The sequence below is a fragment of the Piliocolobus tephrosceles genome, chromosome 6 (assembly GCF_002776525.5).
Source record: "Piliocolobus tephrosceles isolate RC106 chromosome 6, ASM277652v3, whole genome shotgun sequence".
Taxonomy (NCBI): Eukaryota; Metazoa; Chordata; class Mammalia; order Primates; family Cercopithecidae; genus Piliocolobus; species Piliocolobus tephrosceles.
In genome coordinates, this window is record NC_045439.1 from 28,191,948 (window position 1) to 28,212,936 (window position 20,989).

Below are 20,989 nucleotides of genomic sequence, written 5' to 3' on the forward strand. Positions count from 1 at the left end.
ATCAAATTCCAGCAATTCATAGAGCTCGGTTCCTCAAAGAGATGTGCTTAACTCTCTCAAGCTACCTGGACACTGCTCAACATTAGGCACATACCCTACTCATGTCCACCTCATAATCACTTGCTGTTGGCCCTTCCCTCCCTGGCTAAACTGCAAGAACAGAAACTTGATCTCAGCCTCTTCTGGAGCGCCTTCTAATACTAGAGAACTCACCTGATCTCCTCGCCCCGTTCTATTTTTTGACATATGCTCTCTACCAAATCATCTCTTTATTGAAATTGCTAAAGTCCCCACCACTGATCTTGGCTTAGGTCTGGAGGATGCATTCACATTGGAAAAGTAGGCTTCCTCCTTACCTTGCTTTGTCAGTTCAGGATGCCCTTGACTGCCCACTTCCACAGCTAACTGGATGCCATAAACAAACTTCTTCCAGCCTTGGGCAGTTCCTTGATTTGATGATACTGCCCTTTATGTCAAAAATGTCTGATGGACTCAATGTCAGGGAGCAGGGGAGAGGAAGTCCCACCCTCCTCATGAGATCAAGAAAAACAGGAATATATGGAATTATCCCTCTTTCCCCTTTTCTTTGGTCCTCCGAAAGAGGTACTGAGTCCCATGTATATTTCAACAAGACATAGTCAAGAAAAATTAGAGTTTTTGGTTATAGGGCAAGGCAGGTGGACCAATCTTGCAATCATCCCAAGGCTCAGAAGAAACACAATAGCAGCAATTGAACTGTGAAGGAAAAGACAATTTTAAGCAGGCTCAGCTCTCAACTCCTGATTTAGGCTGATAATGTGGAAAATTTTTATTTAGGAGAAAAAGGCTTCATTCACAGCCCACCCTGTGCTTAGCTGAGCTGAATTTCCTGCACAGTTCATTCCCTGCATATTTGAATATTTTAGGTTGCAGATGCTGAATTTACAGATCTTTATATGCAGTTTTCTTCAGGGTGTATAATGAGTTAGAATTCTGCCATGAGGACATTAACATGTTCTTTAGGTGGTTTTTGCTTTTATATAAAACTGAAAACAGTCAAACCCCCAAGGGCTTCCTTTGACCATGGAGAGCAGATCATTACGGGCAGTGGAATGAGGGGAAGACAAAAAGCAAACCGTTCCTCAGAGGGAAATTCAGGGAGGAGCCCAGCTCCTCTCCCCCATCCTGGAGCCCGGGCATGGGGCCTAGGGAGGAGCAGGAGGAAGTTAACCGCTTGGTTGCTCTGAAATTAGCTTCATTCACCCTCATTATCGACACCGTCATGCCTGGTTTCATGCTTCCCTCTTGGATGCAGCCCAGCAGGGCCAGCGCCCAAAATGACAAATGGCGGTGGAGAATGGAGAAGCCAAGGGGACAATGGAGATGGGAAACCACGATGCATCAAGGAAGGTGCCCCCACCCCCACTGCGGAGGGTCCTGCAGCCAGCCTGGCCCAATGCGGGAAGGACAGGCAGCGAATGGCCTGCCAGTAACGATGAGGCTCTGTGACCAGCCAGAGGCAGGGAGGCAAGCGGTTCAGGCAGCTGCAGGACCACAAGCACAAAGCACCTACCTTGTTCACTCATCATGAGGTGGGAGAGGCCTGAGGAAGAGAAAAAGGGAGAAAGGGAAGAGGAGCGGGGAAGGGTAAGGAAAAAAAGAAAGAAGACAAAGTTAAAATCTCAAAAGCAATACAATCTTAACTCTTGAGTGGAAAAAGGAGTGGCAAGGGCCACGTGCTTGCTCATACGTCACAGACTCCACATGCACATATCCTGGGACATGCAACAAGCCCATATGGACACCCCAGCCTTCCTGCTGCTGGGCAGAAAGCCTGGCTTTCTAGCTTACAGTCTTGTGTTTGTGGAACTGCTCTGGGCCTAATCTCGAGAACTTTCCTTTTACCATTGTTCTGTGCAATAAGTAGGATTTGTGATAGATCTGTTAAAGATTAAGTCCCTTGGGAAGTAGACTTAAGACGGCAGGTAAAGTTGGTTTCTTTCTTTTAAATTACTTATAATAGTAATACACGCTCACTGTAGAAACTTGGGAAAAATCATCAGAATAAAAATAAAAATATCAGTTGCAATCCCACCTTCCAGAGACTACCATCCAATTTTTTTTCCTCTAAATAGTCTTTTCTACAAAAATTGAATCATATGGAATGTACCAAATAAGTTCCTGCTTGCAAGAGTTGCTCAGACAACCTGGAACTGTTTCTATCACTGTCATATTAGCCCAGGGACAATGACACCACTTCTTCCTCTTCTCCCCTACCATCTTTCCTGGAAAGGCCTCCACACTTGATCAGGGAGGACTAGCCCAACACTGAATGGTTATAAAAGCTATGTAAATTCCAAGTAAATAGATAAGAGAACCTCTGGTTATATTATTATGGAAGGCAGACAGGGATATTAAGAGTTCCTTGGTTCAGGAAAGCACAAGCCTTGATAAATCTATTAAAAAGAAAAGATTTTCAACCAGGAACCAACTATACCAGTTATCTGCTCTTGTATTGGTTCTGTTATTACTGGAGATATTTGACAATATCCAAATCACTCCAGAGAACCTTTACTCTGAGCAAAATTCAGGGATATAGGGGATTAATAAAGAAAAAAAAAACTCTAAAGTATGGAAATCTCTAAATGTTTTTGGAGATTACTAGAGATTAAGAAAAGTAATCAGAGACAAAATATAGGTCAAGCAACCGACTTTTAAAAGATCAATGATATATTAAATACACAGATACGCGTGCCACAAATGTCATGGGGTCTATTTTTAAAACAAATTTCATTAAACTATAATAATATATTAAATATTATTATACAATTTTAGTATTTGCTGCTCTAGGACCAGAATAAATATTCATGGAAGAATGAAATCATGACAAAACAAGTCATTCTCATGATTTGTTTTGTTCAAAAAATTCATTTTGTGTCTTTGTGGGGGAAGGGTATAGTAAGAAGACAGGAGAAAAGGCCCTAGACTTGATTAAGAGAAACTTCCATAGAAATAACTGTTCTTAAAATGTCTGTTGGAGTATGTGGCAAGGGAAACAGGGACAGAACAGGTGTATGAATTCAGAAGGTGACCCTCACAAGAGTGGCTCACACCTGTAATCCTAGCACTTTGGGAGACCAAGGCAGGAGAATAGCTTGAGTCCAGGAGTTCGAAACCAGCCTGGGCAACATAGCGAAACCCCATCTCTACAAAATAAAAATTAAAAACTTAGCTGGGGTGGTGGTGTATACCTGTAGTCCCAGCCACTTGGGTGGGCAATGAGGTGGGAGGATCGCTTGAGCCAAGAAGTTTGAGGCTACATTGAGCTGTGATTGCACCACTGCACTCCAGCCTGGGTGACAGAGCAAGACCTTGTCTCAAAAAAAAAAAAAAAAGAGAGAGAAGAAAAAAAAAAAAAAAAAACAAGGATAAGGAAGATCTGAAGAGCTACCTAAGAGTCAAATACAGAGTTAAAAAGGGCAAACATTTTACTTCCGAGATTAAAGATGTTTAGCAGCTGCAGGAAGAAGTGAGTAGGAAAGAGATGGAAGAGTCTTTATTTGACCCATGTTAATATTTTTTAAATTTACCAAATAAAGAATGAACAGGACATTTGGTAGTAAGAGGGGACTCAAGCCTCGTAAAAACCCCTACAGTTGCACCTTATCTTGTGCTTCCCAAAAAGTGTATTTCACTGATGATCTATATTGGCCACCTGGAGATGATTATTTAAAAACAAAGATCCTGGGCTTCACCCAAGACCTAATGAATCAGAATTTTGGGAAGGAATGGGGGCCAGATCTGAATTTTAAATGAGTTGCCCAAGTGATTCCCATGTTTACTGGAACTTGAGAGCCACCCCTTTAGAGTGGCCTATAAATCACATTTTGGTCAATTAAATTGTATAATAAATGAACTAAGGGGAATTGGATATTTAATAGAAACCCGCAGTGGACCCTTTCATAAAGGGAAGAATCCTTTTAAAATGCAAATAACTCACCACCTGCGTTTTAAAAATTCAAATATGTACTTATCAGGTTTTATGAAACTACATATGTAGTTGCAGTATTGCCACTCAAATAAAATGTTCATATTCGACTTATAAAACCCTTAAATAGAAATACTAGGCCAGAAAATGAGATATGCGATCCTGATGCCAAAACTTTGTTTTTATAGCCAATAAAGCAAAATGGATATGAATCAGTGTGACAGGAAACAGGATTGGGGGGGAAAACCATGTAACCATAATATGATTTGTTTTATTTTGCTTTTTGAGAAAAGAATTTTCTTCCACTTTCAAGGGCTTTTACAAAATCAGTACATTTTCTTGCACAAATCTGTCCTCAGAGCTTGCAGAGTTAAAAACTAGAAACCAAGAATTCCATCATGCCCAGGTCTATTTTGAAATTCTGCTTCTCCGCCTTCTACCTCAAACACTCCTACTTGCTGCTAAAAATCTCAAGCCCCTCAACAGTGAATGGAAGTACCAACAACCAATTATCCAAACAATTCATGTATCTACCACATGCATAGACTAGTGGGGATACAAGTAAGTGTGGGATATCATTCCTGACCTCTAGAGTTCAGTCTAGCTGGGAAGGTATGCATGTGCTTATATTTACACACACACACATTTGACATATATACTGATACCTGACAGTGATGCATGGGGGATCAAGGACTTCAGAGCCAGATTTGATTTCCATCTGTGCTACTTTCTAACTTGTGACACTAGGAAAGTTGTTAAACATTTCTTTGCCTTGATTTTCCTATCATAAAATTTGACTAATGATAATGCCTACCTCAAAAGTTATTTTGAGGATTAATATATATAAATTTGTACCTACACATAGGAGCTTTTTCTTTTCTTTTTTTTTTTTTTTTTTGAGACAGAGTCTCACTCTGTTGCCCAGGCTAAAGTGCAATGGTGCAATCTCAGCTCACTGCAACCTCTGCCTCCCAGATTCAAGTGATTCTCCTGCCTCAACCTTCTGAGTAGCTAGGATTACAGGTGTGTGCCACCATGCCTGGCTAAATTTTGTATTTTTAGTAGAGATGGGGTTTCGACATGTTGGCCAGGCTGGTCTCGAACTCCTGACCTCAGGTGATCTGCCTGCCACAGCCTCCCAAAGTGCTGGGATTACAGGCATGAGCCACCATGCCCAGCCTGACAAGAGCTTTATAACAGTTGTTGATGTTATTTTTATTATGCTATGAAAATACACTGACATGTAAGGCAACACTTATTATAGTACCTGACAGACAATAGGTGTTCAGTGTGTGTTTGATGATTGAATGAGGAGTGAATGGATAATTGCTAAGTGTCAAATGATTAATTCAGACAACAAGACCAGAAGGGACTATAAAGAGGGTCCCAGGTGCTCAGAAAAAGTTTCTGGAGGACAGAGGAATTTTTAACGGTCTTGGAAAATGGTTTAGGGTTTAGATGGAGGACATTCCAGGGCAGCATGAACTCCCAGGATCACAACGTGCATTGGTAAGGACTTCTCTATTCAGTTTTTCAGAAGCAACCATGACACTGCCAGGCACATAGTTGGGATGTAATAGGATGCTATACAAATAAAGGAATGAATACATGTGCATAGTTCATATAAGGAAAAAGTGAAAGATGATCCTAAGAATCAGAGTATGGAGGTCTTAGGTTTCAAGGCTAAGCAAAGTAGATTTGATCTTGTCCCTGATGGGAGACATCGAGGGTTCGTGAGCAAAAGAAAAACCCAAGGAAGATGATATCGAAGAAGATTATTTTTGCAATACTGTGGACGAGATGGATTAGAGGGAAAGAGACGGAGGCACAGAGATCAGTTACAGGGGAAGGGCCTAAATTAGTATCATGGCAGTGGGAAAGAAAAAGAAAAAGAGGACTGAACAGGCTTTGGTGATGGATGAGATGCTTTAGGAGGGGTGGATGGGAGACTGGGGGAAACAGTAACAGAAATAGGAAGGTGGGATGGAGTAGGGGGATGGATTCAAGGTGGTGTGGATAATGAGTTCTGCTTGACGCATAAAGAGCTGAAAGGAGGAATCAGTCAAGCAAAAGATCCAGTGTGCCCTTAACAATGTAAGACTACAGTCTGAGAGAGTCAGGACAAATATTAATATAAGGGCTTCTCACAACTCCTTCATGGACGAGAGGGTCAGCACCTGTGTCAGTGAATGACACCCCAAAGGAAAGGGGGTTGGAGCCCTGAGTCTTAACCTGGGAGGAGTGGGGAGATATTAAGATATCCTGGAGGTTCTTTCTTTCCAAGTATATTCAACAGTAAGATATAAATGTTGAAATAATTTTACATTCAAAAAAAAAAAAGAAAAAGGAACTATATGGTTTTCCAACATAAATTATAGAAAATAATGCTCAAAAAATCTTAACCAAGGAGGGTATAATTAGCAAGAAAGGAAACAGAGTCTATGCTAGGTATGCATTCTGTATGTTGTTCATGAGGAAGAGGTAAAAATGAAGATGGACCTTCTAGTTGATCTCAGAGAGAGGGGGTCAAAATGCATGCCCATCGGCAGCAATCTCCCAGGCCACACTGCCAGCCCTAGGACCAGCACCCTGGCTGAGTCTGGAGTTTGGCATTTATTCTGGGCTTGGTATTCCAGGGCTGCCAAAAGAAAAGGCACAGGCTAAAATAGGGTCTCATGGAAGCCGAGAGGACCACATCTTTCCAAAAGAGTTTCACCATCGGCTCTGGCCTTGAACAGATCTTCAACTATGACTCAAAATCCAGCACCATTAAAGTTCACCTAAGGATGAACAGGAGATGGGCTGTGATAACCCTTTGATAGGCAGGAAATTAAGAATTGCCAATGTCAAATTCTTGTGGAACTATAATTCCTTTAAAAAAAAATTACAGAAATACAAGAAAGCAACGGAAAGGTCTCCCGTTTGATGTCACACCTTGAAAAAGTGCTACTCCAGCTGGATCCAAACAGGATGTCTGATACTTTTGACCCTTCCGCCTCCCTCTTTCTAGTCCTATTAATATAGTCCACCCTTCTTGTGCCTGCCTATCTGTGGCACACAGGTTCTCAGGGTACATAGAGGAATAAGAGGAGAAAAAGACCACCAGGAGATAAGACATACAAAGTTGAAACTGCCTTAGAATAGACTGCAAATCATATGTAAATTATATGCAAAGTACACGTAAGGCCCTCTAAACTATGTTACACCCTTTGGGAAAATCCCCATGGAGATAGCTATAGCTGCTTTTTCAGCTCGGGAAAATGGAAATGGCTATGAAAGCAAAGTCATTTGTAAGCGGCTGTGGCCATCATGAAGCCTGTCATGAGAATGACTAATACAGAGAATAGAAACCATTTACTGAAACAGGAAAGAGGAAGATGTAATGTTCAGGAACCAGGCCAGAAGTTGAAGGCCTCCATCATTTAAGCTAATATTGTCTCCCCCCTTAAATCTATAATATCCCAACCACCTCAGATGGTTTTCAAATCCATCCTTCTTTCCTTCACCCCGGCCTTGTAATTGGCAAAAGTATTTCAGGGAAGGAAGGAAGTCACTCACAGGGGGAGAAAAAAAGAAAAAGATTCAGAAAAGAAGAAAAGAAAAAAGTTATCTCTGCCAAGACTTTTATTTCACTCGCTTTCAGAGTAACTTTTATCTCAGTGAAAAATCCACATATATCATCTCTTTTTTTCATAATGAAGTAGAGAAATTAAATGTCACTAATTGCTACAAGTGCCAAGTGCCAACGATGAATTCTTATGAAGCCACAAGGACTTTTTAAAAGAGTAATTACATAAAATCAGAAGGTCATAGAAACATTCACCTGATGTTTCTGGAAGAAGTAGGGAGATGTTGAAGGGGGAAGAGGGTAGCCCCTGAATTTACAGAAGCCAAAAGTGTCCATAGAATGACCAGGAATTTGGAAAAGAGAGAAGGGGGAGAAAATCTCATGTTGTTCAGATTTGCATTTTAAAGAGGGAAGTAGCTTGATAATCCTCCCAAAAACGACCTGGGAAAGGAAGAATTTCATCTTCCAGTTGAAGTACACATCTTAGCATTCTGAGCACTAAAGAGAAGAAATTCAGTTAACTTGGTAAGGAGAATTACAACAGCTAATATCTGTTGGTTGTTTATCACAGACAAGACATGGCTGTTATCTCATTAAATACAGCTCTATGTGAAAGAGATTGCTGTATCATTAATTTTACACGTGAGAAAACCGAGGCTGTGAGCTAAAGTCACACTACCTTAGTGAGGGGTAAAGTGAGGACTCTGCACCAGCAGATGGACTTTACAGCCTGTGATGGTAACCATGACACCAGTTACCCCCTCTAGTTCAGTGCTAATGGAGAAGAAAGGAGACATAGCTCAGAGAATCCAGAAGCAGAAAATAGTGCCTAGACATCAGCTTCATTTATGACCCTGGCCCAGCAGGGCTTAAAGGGCCCTGGGAAACCCTTTTATTTTATTTATTTATTTATTTATTTATTTATTTATTTATTTATTTATTTTTACTTACTTACTTATATACTTTAAGTTCTAGGGTACATGTGCACAACGTGCGGTTTGTTACGTATGTATACATGTGTCATGTTGGAGGAACATCACACACTGGGGCCTGTTGTGGGGTGGGGGGAACCCGCAGGGATAGCATTAGGGGATATACCTAATGTAAATGACGAGTTAAGGGGAAGCCCTTTTAAATGGCTGTCTTCTCCCTTTCCTCAATCCTTATCCACAGAATCTACTAAAACATGAAATTCTTCCTTCCTCAAGTTATCTAGTGGCATAAAGCCACTTCTCTCTTTAAAATGCAAATTTAAACCTGAGACACACTCAGACTCCCCAGTCATGGATACTGTCATGTGTGAGATCATCAGAGCAGCCAGGCTAAAGGTCTCTCATCTAAGACGGGCATGCACAGGAGCTTTTGAATAGAGAAAGTCAGAGACACACAGGCTGAAGAAGTCTGCCACCATGGGTGGGAGGAGGGCACAGGGGACAGGGTGGGATTGAGAAGAATGCTTACAGGAAAGGAGAAGGGTCTGAAGAAACCTTCTACCTAAGTCCTCCTTTTTTTTTTTTTTTTTTTTTTTTTGAGACAAGGTCTCTTAAAAGGTCTCTGTTGAGTGCAGTGGTGCAGTCGTGGCTCACTGCAGCCTCAAACTTCTGGGCTCAAGCGATCCTCCCACCTCAGCATCCTGAGTAGCTGAGATTACAGGCAAAATCCATAATTTTGTCTCAGACCAGCCCTTCCCTGAGTAATTCCCTGACCTTCACTATGAACTTGAATCTACTTTTTCTGCCCAGGGTTCGCTAGTTCCTCACAGCAGAGCCTAGGCCTGCTCCACATTTGGATCAATGATGTGTCTGAAGACATTCACGGCATGCTGTCTGGATGTTGTGATGACCTCAACCTGAAAATAACCGATTTGTTAGATATAAGAATTAGGGTCCAAAAGGATGAGAACAGGCAAAAGTGAAATTTAATGTTAAGGGCTAAATGTAAATTTTGGCATTTAAGTGCCATCCTCTACCCTCAACCCACCAAAATAAAAATGTTCAATAGCCTCGCCTTTTCTCAGCATTGTCTGTACCAGACATAGGGTTTGGGTTCAGTGTATGTTGCCATACATTAGAAGAGGCTTTAGTCAAGTGGGGTATTAATTCCACGGGAGAATACCTAGGATCATGAGGGACCCAAAACACGTCGACATGCAGAACAGCTCAAGGAACCACTATATGTAGCCCAAACAAGAGAGAGTTACCTCGTAAAAAACTCATGGAAGAACACGAGAGCTGCCATCAAGCATGAGTCTCCTTATGTCGCCGAGGCTGTAGTGCAGTGGCACGATCTCGGCTCACTGCAACCTCTGCCTCCCGGGTTCAAGCGATTCTCCTGCCTCAGCCTCCCAAGTGCCTGGGACTACAGGTGCACACCACCACGCCCAGCTAATTGTTGTATTTTTAGTAGAGACGGGGTTTCAACATGTGAGCCAATATGGTCTTGGTCTCTTGACCTCATGATCCGCCCACCTTGGCCTCCCAAAGTGCTGGGATTACAGGCATGAGCCACCGCGCCCAGCCCCCATCAAGCATTTTGAAAGGTGTATATGCATGATGAAAAACATAAAAAGCAAGTACATTTGCCATGAACAGAGGGTAAAATAATAAGGGAAATTTTATTTGCCAGAAAGTTCATAAAAAAGAGTCAGAATGAGGTTGTACGAGAAAACTACCAAAAAGTCCTCCCAACTCTAAGATTCTTTGCCTCTATGAATTCAGATGATCTCCAAAGAGACCAAGCAACATATTGGGCTGAACTGTATCAAACTGCTGATAGGTGACTGGCTTTGGCCCATAAAAATGGTGGTTTAATACAGTTGAAATCCCCTGAGAACACTACCCATAATCAGAAGGGCAGGCTGCAACCATAGCCTGCCACCACTACAGCCAAGCTACACAAAGCTTCAAATAATAACCTAACAGCAATTATGAGCTAACACTCAGGATAATCATATAGGATTTACATATAGGATTTTGGCTTTTCTGCAAGCTTTACACAGCACTGAGAATGGATTGAATAGTTGGACTGATGATGATGATGATTTCCAGAGACTCAGAAGAGAGAGATCCTGCTGCTAATCTCCAAGATAGGGGTTGCCCAGATTCCAGCCTGTGAGTTTTGTCCTTCCTTGATACTACCATGTTCTGTCCTCACCACCAAGCCTTTTGTGGTATGTAATCATACCAGCCAACTCACTGTTTGCCACTAGGGCCAATATTGTTCTTATGGCATGGCGGCTGGACTGAACAGAAAGGGTTTCTTCATATCATGCCCATGAGCAACCAACAGCTTCTATATGGCCTAATTATTACAGGGTAGGGGAAAGAATGTCTCCAGCCTATTCCCAAGCTATTCCATCTCTTAGTGGGGAAGGAGTGGTGAGGTTTCCTTATGCATTAATGCCATGGAAGACAGAGAGACAAAGGTAGTTATGCCCATCACTCTAAGGGCTAAAGGATCAGCAGTAATAACTTTTAGAAAAGAATCATTCCAAAGGAAAGAAAGTCTTTGCTCTCCAGCTGTCATGAACTTCCCTAAAACAGTTCTTCATTCATGAATGACATGAAGCTAGAAGGGACAGCTGATGTGCTAGATAAAAGCACTGCACCCAAATAGATCATGGTGTGCTGGATTTAACAAAGTCAAAGAATGATCCCAAGCTTTAGTCAAATAAACCAATTGCACAAGTCCAGGAAGGGGAGAGAAATGGGCACAAACATAGTAAAGACTTTCATTGACATTAAGTTCAATTAATACTATAATCTTTTTTATTAAGGCTAAGATGTTTGGTGCTGTCATTAATAGATACCTAGTCTAGAAAAAGGGAGTCCAGGCCAGGCACAGTGGCTCATGCCTGTAATCCTAGCAGTTTGGGGAGCCGAGGCGGGTGGATCACCTGAGGTCAGGAGTTTGAGACCAGCTTGGCCAACATGGCAAAACACCATCTCTACTAAAAATAAAAAGTTAGCCAGGTGTGTTGGTGTGTGCCTGTAATCCCAGCTACTCAGGAGGCTGAGGCAGGAGAATCGCTTGAACTCGGGAGGCAGAGGTTGCAGTGAGCTGAGATTGTGCCACTGCACTCCAGCCTGGGCAACAGAGCGAGACTCCATCTCAAAAAAGAAGAAAAAAACAAACAAACAAAAAAGGGAGTCCTGAGACCACTCTACAATGAACTGAACTGATCCCAATCATATTCATAATACTGTATGTGGGGAAGGCATCCTTCTTTGGAAAGGATGCAGAAAATAAAACGTGTCATTTTTCAGAGAACAATGACCTGGAAGAAAGAATTAAAACTGCTTGTAGGAGAATGCTAAAAAAAAAAAAAAAAACTGGAGATGTTTTAGCCTTTAGAAAAGATCCTTAAAGACAAAAGCCCTGTCTTCAAACACTAGGAGTATAATTAGAGCTATTCTGTGTGTCTCTAAGGGCTAAAAGCCATACAGGTGGTGGAGGCTATAGCAACAAGGGATACGAAAGAGCTTTCAAACATTCAGTGCTGTTGGAATGGAATGGAAAAGCTAAAGGAGCAATGAGTTGCTCATCTCTGAAGGGGTCCAAGCCAAGTCTGAATTAACTCTTACAGAAAAGATTCAAAAATTAGGTGCACAGAGAGCCTTGACAATCTATTGGGCCTCTTCCTTCCCTGAAATGCTGATTCTAACCACAGCTTTATGAGCACCTACAATATGGCAGGTAGTGGGGATACAGGCATGGACATGGACAAACCTCTGTTCTCAAAGAGTAAGACACTGCTGCCCTTCAAGTGCCATGGTAGCAGATAAGGGGGCCAGAAAATACATAGCTGACTATGGTATATCATCATGATGGCTTTACTAGTCCTATGTCCTAAAAGCCATGGGAAACTCAAGGGAAGATTACCATCCCATCCTCCTTTCTACCTTCTCTTCACAATCTCCCACACTACTCATAATATATGTGGGTGTATAAAATTGTGGTGAAGAGCGAAGCTTTCAGGTCCCTTCACCTTCAAGATGACTTTATTTTAAAACAGTGATTCTCAAATTTCGGTTGTATTAGAACCACCTGGGAGAACTATCTTAGTTTAATAAGCCTGGATCTCATTCATTAGCTCTCCAAGTGATTTTGATGCATACCAGAGTTTGCAAACCACCGCTCTCAATAATCCAAAGCCTGGATTCAAATTCTAGCTCTACCTCTCACTAACTGTGGGACTTCTGAGCAAGTTAACTTTGCACTTCCTTCTGCCTCTCATCTGAAAAATATCTGTAAAATTTCCTGCCTCTCATCTGCAAAATATCCTTTCAGAATCACTGTGACAGTCACATGTAACCACATACAGAATACACTTAGCACAGTTCCTAGCACATAGGAGGGGCTCAAAAGCATGTAGTTATTGCTGTCATTATTTAGGGTACTGGTCTATCTAGGTCCTCTCTCTGCCCTGCCCTCCACCTCTTGCCAACACCATTTCTCTAATAAGCTGGCAGCACTAGCAGACCACCTGCCCAGTGCATCCTCGGATGCCTCCCTACATGGTTACAGTCAGCTAAGCTACCCCCATAAAGGGACCCACTGCCCTCGACTCTCAGCTGCTTTCTACCTCCTCACTCCTCCTGAGGCCTAGCCCAGCAAACTGACAAGCTTAGCCTCGTCCTTACCAGACCTTCCTAGGCAGGTCTGCAGACTGGGAGGGTCTCCAAGGCTGTCCCAAACTAGCTGTGTGGCTTAGCTGAGTCACAGGGGAGGTCTGTTGCCTCATTTCCCCCTCCTGGACAGGGAGGGAACTGCTCTGGAACAGTCTCTCAATGGCCTCATCAATGACATTTTGAGCAGCACAAATCTTTGAATGAGGCTCTCCTGCATATCACAGCGCATTTAGCATTCATTGCCCCTTCCTTCTAAATGCCACGGCTGCCCCTCCACACTGGAGCAACAAATAAACACCTCCGCCCATTTGGCAAGGTCAGGGGCAGGATATCACGAATGATTTTTCCAGCTAAAATTCTGGCCTTGCCCTCCAGAACTGGGAAATGAAATGTGACCATAACCAATACCCCAGTGGGTCTGCCTGTCTAAGATAATAAAGAAAGGATTTCTAACTGCTCTAGAAAAAAAGTACCAAGGTCCAGTGATCTGCATCCCTGAGTGAGCCCAAGCTGAAGGCAGGTTGAGAAGCAGCTCCTTACTCACACTTACTCATCGAGAACAGCTACAGGAGCCAGGGGGGTCTTCCTGGGCCCCAGCCGGGCAATTGGCTGGGAGTTGAGCACTGTTAGCCTAGCTGAGGGCCCCTTTCCAATCTAATTACATGCAAAGGAGGTAGATTTCCCTGCAGCCTTCATCTCCCACTGAGCCAAGCCCAAGATGGGCACTGAATAAAGATTCATTCAATTACCTTCTGTCTCAGGGTGAACCCCAATAAAAAGCGGACTTTCAGCGGGATGTGGGATAAAACAAATAGCTGAGTCCTAAGCACTGCTGATTCATTCAGGAAGCATTTTTCTGTGCCTGCGATGTATTGGCACTGTGCTAGGCTAAGAGGACACAGTTGTAAACAGCAGTGTACCTTTGTGAAGTGTACACTCTAGTGGAATTCCCTAGGAGATGTCTCCTGGGCCACACCTACCAGGGTTTGCATTCTGTTCCACCACTTTTTACTGGGTTGTATCAGTGAGGTACTTATTGTACCTAAGCCTCAATTTGTTCATGGGTGAAATTGGCCAAATAGCAATTTACCTCCTAGGGATGTCAAAAGCATTAAATGAGGCATGTAAAACTTAATATTTCCGGCCGGGCGCGGTGGCTCAAGCCTGTAATCCCAGCACTTTGAGAGGCCGAGACGGGCGGATCACGAGGTCAGGAGATCGAGACCATCCTGGCTAACATGGTGAAACCCCGTCTCTACTAAAAAATACAAAAAACTAGCCGGGCGAGGTGGCGGGCGCCTGTAGTCCCAGCTACTCGGGAGGCTGAGGCAGGAGAATGGCGTGAACCCGGGAGGCGGAGCTTGCAGTGAGCTGAGATCCGGCCACTGTACTCCAGCCCGGGCGACAGCGCGAGACTCCATCTCAAAAAAAAAAAATAAAAAGACAAAAAACAAAAAAAAACTTAATATTTCCATGCCTGGCTTAAAATACAAGCTCAAAAATTTCAAGTGTTTTTTCTCATAAGGTAATAAGGAAGAAAAGCAAGTAGGAGTATTGGCCCAAAGAATAGCAAAGAAAAAACAAATATCTCATAGGCACTACTAGAGTTAGAAGGTTTAAGTCTTTGGTAATGGAGAAGGCATTCTCCTGGTTGCTATTCCCTAAGGTATCTCAGTCAGATGGTCTAAGCATATAGCTTCAGAGTCAAAGAAGCCAGAAAGGTCATCTGATTCTGATCTATCAGGTTAAAGAAAAGAAGCCTATTTGCCTAGAGAGGTTACATGACTTGGCCAAGGGCGTACAGCTCCTGGGAAGAGTGGCAGAACTACCAAGCAGAAATTCCAGACCTGCATTTACATTCTGAAACTTATCATACCTGCTTCCGACCTTGGGCAAAGGATGCAATGTCTTGGAGCTCAAGGTTCTTCATCGGTGAAGTGGTAGGTGCCTGGCACACTGTGGGTTCTCTACAAAATATTGGTCTCCTTTGCCCCCTTTTACTGGTTCCTAAGCCCCATTTGAGAACAACGGCTGGGATCTAAGTTTGAGGGACCTCTCCACTGGAAGCACAAAGGGACAGATAGGAGAGAATATGCAGCAGGAGAGAACAGCAGGTGGACCACAGGAGGTCAGGAGTTCTAGACCAGCCTGGCCAACAAGGTGAAACCCTGTCTCTACTAAAAAACAAAAATTTGCTGGGTGTGGTGGCACACACCCGTAATCCTTGCTACTTGAGAGGCTGAGGCAGGAGAATTGCCTGAACCCGGGAGGCAGAGGTTGCAGTGAGCCAAGATTGCACCGTTACATGCCAGCCTGGGTGACAAGAGTGAAACTCCATGTCAAAAAAATAAAAATTAAAAAATGTTAGCCAGAGACAACGCATAAAGGAATAAAGGAATAGGTATGGCTATGTTCCCGAAGAACTTTATGAGCATGGAAATTCAAATTTCATAAAATTTTTGTCTTACAAATTGTTCATCTTTTGACTGTTTCCAGTCACTTAAAAATGTAAAACCCAGTCTTAGCTTTCAAGCCATACAAAACCAGGCTGCAAGCTGGATTTAACCCTCAAGCTATAGTTTGCCAACTCCTCCTCCATCCTATGCTATCTCACCTTACATCTACATGAAAGATGTAATAAGATGTAAGGTGTCAGACAGAGTGTGCCTGAACAGTGACCAGCGCAGACTAAGTGGTCAGTAAATGCTCATTCTCATTCCCTTCCCTAATCTCGTTCTCCTTCTTCCTCCCCACAACCAGATCAGATGTCTCATTTTGTGCCCAGCACGAGAGAGGAAGGCGAGGACTTTAGCGAGGTGGACTGCAACTTCTCAGTAAAGACAGCCCTTTTGGTCCCAAAGAGGAGAAGAGAGTGGGAATTTGAGCTCAGTGTGGCTCAAACTTTAATGAGTATACACCTAGAGGTCCTGATAAAATGCAGATTCTGATTTAGCAGGCCTGAGCATCTGCTGATCCGTCCTGCAGGTCACCCTGTGAGCAACAAGCTTCAAGCGCATCCCCTCTGTGTCCACAAACACAAGTCAGACTCGCGCTGCCTCCAGGCTCTTGCCCTGGAGACAGGGCAAGGTCCAGGACATATAATCAGGTCCTCTCCCCAAGGACAGCCTGAGATGACTTACAATGGAGGAGGAAGAAAATACGGGGCGGAGATCAAGAGCGGGTAGGGGAAGGCTCCAGCAAAGGCGTCTGTTCCTTTGGCAACAGCAGACAGAGGCCTCCTGGGGGCCCAGCAGACAGGAGCCCCTCCCGCCGTGCCTGCCAGGGCTCTGATGGACGGAAGCAGGAGGCCTATTTCCTCATCGGGCCTCTGAATAACTAGGGCACTTCCACAAGGTCACAGTTATTCATTTAAATTCCAGGTCTAATCAGCAGGCAGAGCTTGAGAAATTATCCCTTCTGAGGAGAGAGGCTGTCATTGGAGCACCATAAACAGCCCCTCCAGGCAGGAGGGACAAGCACTGGGGGAGGGGAGAAGAAGGGTCTCACACCCAGAGGTCCCAGAATTGTTCCCTGTGCTCTAACCGACTACTTGACTACTCTTCTCTCTTCGTCACCTCCAAATGGCTTCCAGAGAGTTCTGGAACAGGCAAAAGGCAGGGGAGGGTTTAAGACAGGGCAGAGATGCCCACCTCTGCTCTACAAGCAGCCCAGGAAGACCAGTGACAAATCCCAATGTACAAAAGCATGGGATAAAGCACCTGACAGGGGTCCCTGCCAGGCCACAAATGGGTTACATAGCCTTAGAGAGGTCCCTTCCCTACTCGGGCCTGAGTTTGCACTCCTTGGACAGGATACCCTTTAAGCTCCACCATGTCTTGGAACCCTACAAACTCAAAATTCCCCATGTGCTTGTGGCCATACTTCTTGTTCAATAGAGATTTTTTGAGGTTAAACTCTGTGCCATGTGCCACGCAAAGAGCTGGGAACGCAGACACAAACAGGACACAGCCTGGCCCACAGCTCTGTCATGTGAAAAGCAGGGTCTGGAAGAACAAGAGCACAAGCTTTGGAGGCAGACAGATCCGGGATCCCGGCCTAGTCACTAGCAGGAGGTGACCTGGGCAAGTTACTGAACTCCCTGTAGCAACTTTTCTCCCTCTGTGCTGAGGATGGTAACACCAACCTGGAGGGGCTGACATGGAGGGTTAAGAGAATGTCAGAGCTGGGCTCCCAGGCCCCCTTCAGCACCTGCCAAGTGCTTACTGTTACTGTTATTATTCTGAACCTCCTCCCCAAAGGCTACAAGGAGGGAATATGGATTTCACTCCATGAAGTGGAAGAAAATGTGCCTGCCCCTTTTTCCTGGGTGCCCTGGGCCCTTGCTCCGAGTCCCCAGCCTGTCTCTGGGACCTTGGGAAAGGTATTGCCCACCAGGCCCCATCTCAGACTTTTACATTAGGGTTACTTCTAACTCATCTCCTCCACATGTAAAGTTAATCAATTAATCAATCATCCCTTTATAGTGTTCCAGCAGCCTCTGGTAAATAGTTACATTAGCTCATAAAATCCCCAATTTGTCTTCCTGAGGGGAAGGAAAAAAAAGTCAGAGAACCACTAAAGGCTTCTTGTTTCAGAACCACAGTGCTGCTGGCTCCAGAATGCCTGGCCAGGGGCTCAGAGACGCAGGAGGCCCCCACTGACCTCAGCCAGGGCTGGGCTTGCTCAGGCCACCTCCTGCCACGTCCAGGGTCACAAGGGAAGGGTCCAAACCAGTGATTTGCTTCAGGCTCAGAAACCACGAAAAAGCAAGGGGTTGATGGGGCAACAAGATTGGTAATCAGCCCTTGACACTTCAAGGACAGAATGAAGAGGACAAGATCTGAAATTAGGCTGCAATCCCCTCTTGGCCCTGCCACTCAACAGCTGGGTGACCGTCACACATCATTTAATTTCCCTGGGCCCCAACTTCTTCAGCACTGAAATGGTGCTCAGGCTACACAACTCAGAGGGATAAGAGAACAAAATGAGACAACAGCCATTAAATTGAAATGGTGTGGGTTAGGCTGGTCATAGTTGCTGTTATCTGAGGAATGGTGATTCACAGACCTCTACCCCTTTGAAAGGATGGCAGAAGGCCTATGGGTCCACTGTGTTTCACTCCGCCATGTTATCTCACCCAGGACCAATATGGCACCTGTATGAGCGCTAGAAAAAGATGCGCTTCTGCCTCAGCCCAGGAGGCGGAGCTTGCAGTGAGCTGAGATCCGGCCACTGCACTTCAGTCCGGGCGACAGAGCGAGACTCCGCCTCAAAAAAAAAAAAAAAAAAAAGATGCGCTTTTGGTCAGAGGCAGCCTCATGGGCACAAGCTTGGCAAGAGGAACACAGGCTGGATTTATACCCCCATGCACCCCCTTGGCTGGGAGACCCTAAGCAGGGCCCAGCTCTATGTGGTGACCCCTGGTCACATCTCTACTGGGAACCAGGAAGAGAAGAAGCCATGTGGCACTTTACAAACAAAACAAGGTGTTGGGCTTACTCCCTCGCTTCCTTGAAGTTTCCCAGCAAATATCATCTTATCAGAGGATACTTCCCTGACTACCTATTATAAATTAGGGACTTCTCCTCTATCCTGCTTCAATTTTCTCCACAGCACTTCTCACCCACCCCCTGACACTACATATATGTAATATATACCTAACAAGCATATATGCATGTATGTATGTATGCATATAAAGTATGTGTATATATATGTAGATATGTGAGTGTCTGTGTGTACATTTTAGATCATTGTCTGCCTCTGTCCAAAATAAAAGGTCCATGAGGGCACTGATTGTCTTCTGTTTTGTTCACTGTTTTGTCCCCATGGCCTAGAACAGTTACTGGAACATAAATATTCATTGAGTGAGTGATTGAACTAAAATATTATTAAATAGAAATAATAAACTTAATGGCATCTTCCTAGGAAATGCTGTCCTGGGCTTTGGTTCAAACACCAATTATTTTCAAAGGTAGGGAGCAGGCAGGAAAAAATGGAGAGAAACTCTCTGCATTAAGTAGAATAACTGTATTCTACTTTTATGTTGTGTAAGATCCCACATAGAACAATGATCAGAAGAATGTTACTTAAGTCTGGTTGATTATTTTAGATATTTAAGAACAATAAAAAGATACATTCATTTGGAAAGAAGGCTGCTAATAAAGAAACTGTCACATTATCTCTAAGCAAAAACAAACAAATACGCAATAGTCTCATTAGGAAATACTTACAAAATCTTTAATCACTGAGAATTTTCACTCATGGGTCCTAGCATGTTCCAATGGAGAGTCAGAAGTTCAAATCCCAGGGCTACCACTGACAAGCTCTATGACCGTGGGCAAAACTGCTTAACCTAACAGGCCCGAAATTTCCTATACATTAAAATGAATATAATGATACTTATCTTGTATTAATGCTATAAAAAAATTAAATGTTAAAAGGACTAAACAAGAAAACATGTGAAAACACCTGAGATGATGCTACCTTCCTATTTGGTCAAGTTAATTATTCTTTTTAACTCAAAGTTCTAGCCAGTTCAGAATAGTCTCCAAACCATTCTAAGTCATCTGACACTTATCCATAAATGTTCACATCAGTTCACATGATTCTATGTATGTGTGTGTGCATATATATTTGTCTATACACACACAATGCCTAAAACCAGGACTCTGGATGAAGGCACACTTTAAAAAGAGAAATGCTTAATTATTATAAAGGTGGTTCTTTTATTTTTTCCATTGACAAAAACCATTTATTCAAACCATCCCAATTTTTTTTCCACAGTGAGCATGTATTATTTACATAACCAGGAAAAACAATAAATATTGCTGATTTCCTTGTGAAAAATACATTTCTTAGAATAAAAAGAAAGAAAGCTCCTTTCACCCACATCATATTTTCCATACTACGTATGTCATATCTTCTGCTTTCAACCACATGAAGCCAGAGAAGATAAGCAGATGTGTGGAAGACAAAGCAAAACCTGTTCATTAAATTGGAGAATACTTATCTAAGAACATCTTTACAAATACTTTCCCAAAAATGTTCATTTTCTGAATCACCCAGAAATACTAAGGAGAAGGAAGTTATTATATTAAGTATAAGAACCACATTCCTTTGGTTTTAAAATGGTTCTTCAAAACCAATACAAATCCATTAATTTGAAGCATTTCTTCTTCTAAACCTAGATCAGTGAAAATGCAATATACTCAGAATTTTGTCTCTCTAAAAGTCTCACTCAGACTCAAACCATGCACAATCTAACAGAGGTGAAATTCCCACAGCAGCTGTGCAAACACAAAGACTCACCTGGACCTTGACTGACATCTGTGGCAGCATTTTCAAAGGGAGGGAAAGGGAGAGAGGAGAGAAAGGGGGAGAAAAAGGAAGAAGAGTGTTAGCAGCACACACACACACAATGCAATGTGCACTTGCATGACTATCGAGTTCATGCAAGCCCCAAAGGTACTCAGCTTCTGAGCACTTCGTTCTACCTTCACCCAAAAACCACCCATGCAAGCCGAGGGGCCAGGCTCCCTTTTCACTTTGCATGTAGCAAGAGAGGTAAGCTTCACATCTGTCCGGAAAGACATCATCCTGGAATCAGATAGGGCTTCAAAGAGCCAAGCAGACTGGAATCCTGCAAGAATATTGGTTAAAATATTCTGGTTGATTTCTGCACACTGACACCAAAGCAAATCCTCCTCCTCCTCGTCTTCGGATACTAAACACTGGACATGAAGTCAAGCAAGGTTTCCCAGCAGAGAGAAAAAGTAAAAATGGACCACTCCCTTGAGAAACAAAGCAAAAGAGGCATAACAATTA

At 43.3% G+C, this 20,989-nt stretch overlaps 1 protein-coding gene across 3 annotated transcripts in view; it reads right to left on the bottom strand.

Annotated features, from left to right (window-relative positions):
- NRXN3 (neurexin 3) overlaps positions 1-20,989 on the bottom strand; it is a 1,617,581-nt gene that overhangs the window by 1,561,310 nt on the left and 35,282 nt on the right. For all 3 annotated transcript variants that reach the window (XM_031935746.1, XM_023185024.1, XM_031935747.1), the window contains exons 2-3: positions 20,474-20,491; positions 1,553-1,582 (exon numbers count right to left, since the gene is read on the bottom strand). In XM_031935746.1, coding sequence (XP_031791606.1) covers positions 1,553-1,582; positions 20,474-20,491 — 48 coding nt within the window. The remainder of the gene's footprint in view (positions 1-1,552; positions 1,583-20,473; positions 20,492-20,989) is intronic.